Consider the following 7,265-nt stretch of genomic DNA (forward strand, 5'->3'; position numbering starts at 1 on the left):
CTAAGCCACTTCCCCCCCCGAACTTTTCCCTTTTTTTCCTCTTTTGGCGTTTCCGGCGAGCGAGAGAAACGCGCATTTCTTCTTCCTCGACTTCAACCTCGACTCCGGCTTCACCTTTTTTTGCACATCAGAACAGCCTCTTCCTCCGTCTCGCCGTCGCTTCGCCTGCTGGCCTAGGTCTTGCCGCTCCGTCGTTTTGTGTCGCGCCGACCAGAGGTAGAGAGATAGTGTTGAGGGCGCATTCCCACCCTTGAAGCATACTTGTCAACCTCGACGGCGACTACTCGATCACGCCCCGTCCAAGATGCGACCACTTCCCGCGCGCCGCAACCCACAGCTCCAAGGCAGTAATTGCCCGGAATGTACGTTAAGAAGTGTGCCTGTGAAGGCGTATCGTCTCTAATCTGTCTGTAGATGAGGAACTCGTTGCGCGCCGCCGCCTGGGCAGGACAAACCTCGCTGTCGCCCCGGCAAAAATCGGCTCCTCGAATGCGACCATGCCCTCGAACCTGGGGCCATTCGAGTATGCACACCTCAGAGCGCCGCTTCCGGCTGATCTGAAGGGCTCGGAGATCTTCCCGCCCAAGCAGCACCACATTGACTCCTATTTTCTCATGGTAAGAGAGAGAGAGAGAGAGAGACTTGATCCCTGCGCGTTGTTTTAGACCGCACATGCCGGGCAGCGTACTAATTGATATATAGCGACGGAGTCGTGATGGCCATATAAGCGCGTCGGGAATGTTCAAGATCGCCTTCCCATGGGCTAAACACTCGGAGGAGGCAGATGAGCGCGAGTATCTCCGGACGCGTCCCGAAACCAGCGAAGACGAGATCGCAGGAAACGTATGGATTTCGCCAGAACTAGGTGTGTAGCGGCCATTTCCCACCCTTTTGAGCGCCCGTCAATTTCGCAAAACTAACATTTTGCCTTTAGCTCTTGAACTAGCAAGAGAATATGGCATCGTGACTTGGGTTCGCGCTCTCCTGGATCCCACAGACATTCTAGAACGCGGAGACAGTTCATCACCGGATGCAGAGGCGATCCCGGAACCTCCCAAGTTCGACTTGCCGCCGCTTGACGCACCGCTCCTCTCCCCACCTGAAGAGACTACCACCCGTGGTAGAGGTAGACGGTCAGCTTCACCATCCAAGTCCGCTTCAGGCCGGAAGATTGCCATTCCACGCAAGTCGCGAAGGGCGCAGAAGGAGTCCAATGCCAATGCCAGCAGTTCTCTCCAAACCAGTCTAGACGCTGCTGCTGCTTCCCCCGCTCCCAGGAAACGTGATGAGGAGGAAAAAGAGGCTCCCGAGGCCAATGGCCATGACGAAGACGCGGAAGAGGAAACCACCCTTGTCAAGAGACCCAAGGAACGCGTTACTGTTGAAATCGAGTCGAAAGTGGATGCTGTGGGAGACTCGGAGAGTGCCATTACCAATGTCACTGTTCAGATGCCCGCCGGCATCGCCGATCTGCCTATGCCAGAGAACACGGAGAAGATGCTGGAAACAGCCAAGGAAATGGTAGAAGAGGCTACCAAGCTCCAGGAGCAGAATGAGGAGACCGAAGAACAGGCTGGATCTCCTACTCCCAAGAAAATTTCTCGGAAACGAAAGGCTGAGGAGATAGTGGTGGAAGAGGATGAGGAGGAGGCTGAAGATCCTCATGCCTTGAAGAGGGCTAAGATACTTGAAGACAAGCTCAGAAACGAGAGAGTACGGAACCGTGCTCTATTCGGTGTTACTGCCACTCTTGCCATGGCGTAAGTCCAATATTCCCTTATACCCATTAGACCTACACTTGCTAACATCTCTCAGTGCCGCGATACCTTATTTCTTTTAGTTGATTTGATATTTTTATATTTGATCATCAGTGCTATCTTGGTCACTGATGGAGGTTGTCGATCCTCCCTTTTCTTTCCTTCATCTTTGTTCTTTTCTTTCATCCCTCTCCAGTCAGATTGGAATTGGCACTGTGTTGCACTTGATAGTTATCTTTTCCAGCTGTTATTTTTCATTCTTCTTTTACTGTATTTGCTACTGCCTATCCCCCCTTTGCTCACCATGTCTCCCTTTACATCCCCTCCTGAGTATTCCTCATGCACGTTTCCACACCCGTTTGCCCGAATACACGCCGCTACCCCCTGTACAGCCTCGCGTTTCCCTTTCCAGCCCAAGCTCCCTCACTTGAGTACGTACCTAATTCACTCGCTATTACGCCGGCTATCTCTCAGAATCAGGCCTCAACCGGTCTTTTTCAAACGAAGCTCTATCCCCCTTCACCCTTCCTAGCCCCTTCATCCCTAGATAACACTATTACACGCTGCGTCCTTACTTCCACCAGCCATATAAAATCAATCCTATAATATAACCCGCTAATCCAATCCCCTCCCTCTCAAAACTCTGCTTAGCACAATATTGGAGTTTTCGGCGTCAAAAGGTGTGCATAGCATGTACCCCTTCTCTCCATGAGCCCTGCCCTCCTATTATTTAAGACTCACCGGCTTCAACCCCTACTAATACTCTATAACACGTCTGCCCCGACCATGTGGACGTCTAGCTCACTGACAGAGCTAAAAATCCCACCAAGGCACAATATCACGACCTCCTTGTCGCCAAAGAAGGAAACACACAAATATGGAGGCTATTTGTCCATGGTTTCGGCATGTTACTTCCTTTTCTTTTTCTTGGTCATTGCATATGTCTCCCTCGGCCTCAGTGTTAGCTCTAGCATGTAGACTTGCGCTCATTGCTTTGGAAGCCGGTGTTTATCCAACGGTTCAAAATGGCCTCCTATCTACATGCCCACGGTTTCTGATGGAGGGACTGGCTGTGCCGTGGCTGTTTTCCTTGTCTCCTTTCTTTTGTGTAAATACATTAAATCACCTATAATGGCAAATCAGTACTAGTTCAAATTAACGGTGAATCACAGTCTTAATATTGAGTTATTTCCTCCATCCTTAATCTTTCATATCGTCGTCGAATCCTAGTGATCTGCGTTTCTTTTTGCCTCCAAATGTTTATTGTCGAGCTTATCGATAAGAGGAAAGCTTGGCAGTTTTTCGTCTTTTTAAAACACTTGATCTCCAAGTCAAACAGCGATTTGCGCCGCATTTCAACTACAAAGTACCCTCCGTCAATACGCTACGCTTCCTCTGCCCGCCCATCAGGCCGGGTAAGTTCTCACACCTCACTATATATGCTGTAAAAAGCCCAGGATCATGTCACTACCAGGCTTGGAGCTCTCGCAGCCCACCGTCGAAGCCCAGAGAGCTCCTGCAGCACCGGTACAGCATACCCTTTCTCAAGGCTCAGAATGGAGATTTGAAGTTGCGTATGGAAACTCAGTTAGAGTCAAGGTATGGCGCCCTAATGCTGATTTACAAGCCTTATTACTAATACCGGTGTCTTGAGCGTGGAGTGTAGCTTCTATCAGGCACTGCAGAGCTGTTTGGAACAGAACTAGCTCCGTCGCAAACGTATACCTTTTCAGGAACTAAAGCTGCCATATACACCTGGCATGGATGTACATTGGAAGTAACAGAAGGAGATCCAGTTGCTATAGGGGTCATTGGGAGTGCCCCTGTACCCGCCGGGTCAGGCAGTGGGGGATGTCAAGTGGAATATACCGCCGAAGAAACGCCAATGGTAGACTATGCGAACGTACACTTCGCACTAGAAACCCTACGAGATGAGGCAAAGGCCAACGGTCGAGGCGGGCCCCGTGTTCTAATTCTAGGGCCGGAGGATGCTGGGAAAACGAGCCTAGCAAAGATATTAACGGGCTACGCAACTAAGATGGGACGTCAGCCATTTGTGGTCAACCTTGACCCGTCAGAGGGGATGTTGAGTATGCCCGGTACATTGACAGCAACAGCTTTCCGGACGCTTATTGACGTTGAGCAAGGATGGGGAAGTAGTCCGTTGTCCGGGCCAACGCCCATACCAGTTAAACTGCCTCTGGTGTATTTTTATGGCTTACAGAGCCCTCTGAGTGGTGGGGAGGAACTTTACAAGTCTATTGTCTCAAGACTCGCTCTGACAGTAGCGGGCCGACTAGCTGAAGATGAGGAAGCAAAGGAGGCTGGAATCATTGTTGATACCCCCGGAGAAATCAGCCAAGGGAAAGGTGGCGGTGAAGATGTCATCAACCATATAGTTACAGAATTCTCGAGTATGTTTCCTTCCCCGAGTATATACAATGATAAAAACTCACCTTCTTTTAGTTTCGACGATTCTCGTTCTTGGGTCGGAACGTCTTTATAGTACGATGGTTAAGAGCTATGACGGGAAGCCGATTTCTACAACATCTACAATGCCCGTATCAGATGAGAAGATATCGGTAGTCAAACTCTCCAAATCGGGGGGCTGCGTTGACCGTGATGAATCGTTTATGAAATCTACTCGTGAATCTCAAGTTCGATCATATTTCTTTGGAACATCCGCTCCATCAACTGCATCTTCAGCTCTTTCATCTACTGCTCCTGGCTCAGTCATATCTCTCTCCCCTCACGGTCAACATGTTGACTTCGACAATCTATCTATCTACAGTATCACTATTAACAGTGACGAATACGATGGCATGAAGCTTATAACGAATTCTACAAGCGAGTTCTCATTTCTTCCAGGTGGCAGCAATGAGGATGGAGAGGACGACGCGCCTGCGTCGGCTGCCGGTTTAGGTCCTGGTCCGTCATCAACAGGCCTCCCTTCCCAACAGATACCCCTTAAGAAGCTGGTTGCTACACCTGATTACCCTGTTCCACAAGCGCTGGAAAATACATTGTTGGCAATCACTCATGCTCCTCCAAATGCGCCTTTGAATGAAATTCGGGATGCTAGCATTATGGGGTTCCTCTACGTTGCCGGTGTAGATTCGAAGAAAGGGAAGCTTCGGCTATTATCTCCAGTAGCTGGGAGAGTACCCGCGAGAGCCATAATATGGGGAGATAAATGGCCTGGAGAAATTCTCGGATTGGTTGGATAAACCAGTATCATTCTATGAAGCGTGATATGATGATATACCAGAGTCTAGATATTTGATTAATTGAACACAGATGAGGCTTCATTCTCTCTTGCGAGATTAATTCTTATAGTATTCCGTCTCTTCTCTACACTGTATCGTAAATCCTCTCATCGTACAAATAAACGCCCAAATGAAACGAGAAAAATACAAAATACGACAATTCCTAGTACAACTGGGTTGAACATCTATCCGTAGCACCGTAAATGAAAGAACTAAAGTGAAAAACTCCTAAAATGCATCGAAGATAGATATAGAAGGGGAATAGAAAAAAAAAAATAGAAAATAAGGAATTGAACGAAATGACAAGAGAAGTGCGCCGGAACATGTAAAATCAAAACTATCATGAACTCATTCCCATCGTCTCCATTCAGCCGCATTTTTCCTCAGTTCAGCATCACGATCATAACCTAATGAAACGTCTTCCATAAGTAGTCGCTTGTTCTCACGGAAAGCGTTCTCGGCCTGGTATCGAGCCAAAACTGCTGCCCTCAGATAGCCAAAGTCCGAACGCCTGACGGCTTCACGGAACATCATTCTCATTCGTGGGCTGTATAGCTGGCACGATGCCTGGCGGGAGGCTGGACCCGCTCTGTCTGGAGTCATTTGGACGGTTGGGGACACCAGGGAAGCTACGGGGCTGTTCCCGAACGGCCAGACAACGTCATCGTAGCAGTCCTCGCAGACAGTAAATTCAGGCAATTCGTCAATACCATGCCAGGGGCCAACGATGAGGTGATCACGGGGACAGTCGTAGATGCGGTTCTTACGTTTAGCGTATCGGATAAAGTCTCGTAGATCGGGCTTATGGCCTGGGTCATGTCGATGGCGGGTAGCTGCAACATCGAGGAGGTCGAGGTATTGGATGAAGCGAGTACTGCCGCAGCGAAGGTCGCAAGTTCGTTCCTGTGAAGTCGAACTTGGCTGGAACGAATCACGCAGCGAAGGCATGAGGATCCTGACGTTGCGGAAGCAGGATGCACATGCATTGAAGTTGGGCATGAGCCTGCCGGTGTCCGGATCAATGACTCGGTACCATGTTTGGGTGGAAGGAGTGCGGCCAGGGCAACCCTTGTAGATTGATGAAGGCCGAGTTAGCTGGTACAGCAGTTCAAGGTGATTTAAACCCAGCTTCATTGTCTGAACCCATGCTAATCGCGCCCATGGTTGGCTCATGGAGCATCGAACTGGTAGCCCGAGAGGCTGAGGCGGCGCAGGAATGACAAGTTTATCGAAACGAGTCTTCTTAATCTGTTGGGTACAGGATGGGCAAATGTTCATATGTGTCAAGCCCACTATGGTAGACCAATCGTTGTAATCAGCCATGGCAATTGATCTTGGGCAAGGCGCCAATGCTGGAGTCTCCTCGCAACGACGTCGTGGTGAGACTTGCCTATGTGGTTTGACGGCACCGCGGCTCGGGATCTCTTGTCCAGCAAGAGTTGAGCTTAGAGCTGGTGCATTTGACATTGTATTGTCCTGGTATCCCAGGTATGGAGGCTGCAGCGGCATGTCTACTGCAGGTAGGTAAGGAGTTGTAGACCAGCCAGCGTCGTGCCCGGTACACTCATAGCAAGGAGCAGGGGATATGTACTCCCAACCCTCAGGATTGTAGTCTTGACCACTGGGGACAAAGGTGACGGGAGCGAAGGCTTGCTGTTGAGTGAGAGCCCCATCGTATGGTGGAGCAGTTGTGGTGGCCGGTAGCTTCGGCATTGGTTCGGAGAAGTGCTCGTCGGTTGTATCTTGATATTTATTGGCGCATGATTCGAGGTTGGCTCGTTCTAAGCGAGGCAACGAGCTGTTGCTACGGCGTCTCTCTGAGCGAGAGGAGTTTTTCCCCTTGCCAGAACTGGTCTCAGAGATGTAGCTATACATTTCTTCCGTTGCCATCGGTTTTCGACGACGGCTCGACCCTCGTTGGCGGGGAGCCGGCTCCATGGTATCATCTTTCCTTGATCTGCGGCTCGTCTTGGTGTCTTGGGATTCTTTTCTGACGGATTCGTCGGCTGCCGGAGGCGAATATCTCGACTTATGGGAGCTCCGGTGGGATGAAAACACTTCATCGTCGCTATACCATTCCCCGGCATGCTGACGGCGATGCGGTCTTCTATCACCACCATCACTCGAGATATCAAGTCGCTGAACTGATTCCCAGGCATCTGAAAAGTCACTTCGATTGTCAAGCTCATCAGCAGAGTATTTCTTGGAGGTGCTGCTGGATGACTTGAAACCTTCTGCTGGC

At 50.0% G+C, this 7,265-nt stretch overlaps 3 protein-coding genes across 6 annotated transcripts; 2 read left to right on the top strand and 1 right to left on the bottom strand.

Moving 5' to 3' along the window:
* The first annotated feature begins 127 nt into the window (after positions 1-127).
* TERG_05092 (uncharacterized protein) lies at positions 128-3,190 on the top strand. 4 transcript variants are annotated; one of them, XM_003234448.2, is made up of 5 exons: positions 201-362; positions 415-617; positions 703-865; positions 935-1,760; positions 1,816-3,190. In XM_003234448.2, exons 1-5 carry the CDS (start codon positions 305-307, stop codon positions 1,838-1,840), a joined length of 1,275 nt encoding a protein of 424 aa, XP_003234496.2. In that variant the 5' UTR covers positions 201-304; the 3' UTR covers positions 1,841-3,190. The 4 variants fall into 4 exon arrangements, with proteins under 4 accessions (XP_047606505.1, XP_047606506.1, XP_047606507.1 ...); XM_047749924.1 differs by having other exon boundaries at positions 128-617; XM_047749925.1 differs by having other exon boundaries at positions 154-362; positions 415-865.
* A 28-nt stretch (positions 3,191-3,218) lies between these two features.
* TERG_05093 (protein Clp1) lies at positions 3,219-6,821 on the top strand (the record flags this gene model as incomplete). The annotated part of the gene is made up of 2 exons (XM_047748370.1): positions 3,219-3,356; positions 3,424-6,821. 2 exons carry the CDS (start codon positions 3,219-3,221, stop codon positions 4,261-4,263), a joined length of 978 nt encoding a protein of 325 aa, XP_047604351.1. The 3' UTR covers positions 4,264-6,821.
* TERG_05094 (uncharacterized protein) lies at positions 5,372-7,110 on the bottom strand (the record flags this gene model as incomplete). Its single annotated transcript, XM_003234450.1, has 2 exons — positions 5,372-7,029; positions 7,098-7,110. The coding sequence occupies 2 exons, from the start codon at positions 7,108-7,110 to the stop codon at positions 5,372-5,374; spliced, it is 1,671 nt and encodes a 556-aa protein (XP_003234498.1).
* Between the last annotated feature and the right edge of the window lie 155 nt (positions 7,111-7,265).

The sequence above is a fragment of the Trichophyton rubrum genome (genome assembly GCF_000151425.1).
Source record: "Trichophyton rubrum CBS 118892 genomic scaffold supercont2.5, whole genome shotgun sequence".
Taxonomy (NCBI): Eukaryota; Fungi; Ascomycota; class Eurotiomycetes; order Onygenales; family Arthrodermataceae; genus Trichophyton; species Trichophyton rubrum.

What these genes read in the sequence shown, in the direction of transcription:
- TERG_05092 (XM_003234448.2), top strand. Translation starts at nt 305, where the DNA reads ATGCGACCACTTCCCGCGCGCCGCAACCCACAGCTCCAAGGCAGTAAT. An exon ending in AGGCAGTAATTGCCCGGAAT is followed by an intron (nt 363 to 414) that starts GTACGTTAAGAA and finishes ATCTGTCTGTAG; the next exon opens with ATGAGGAACTCGTTGCGCGC. An exon ending in TTGACTCCTATTTTCTCATG is followed by an intron (nt 618 to 702) that starts GTAAGAGAGAGA and finishes ATTGATATATAG; the next exon opens with CGACGGAGTCGTGATGGCCA.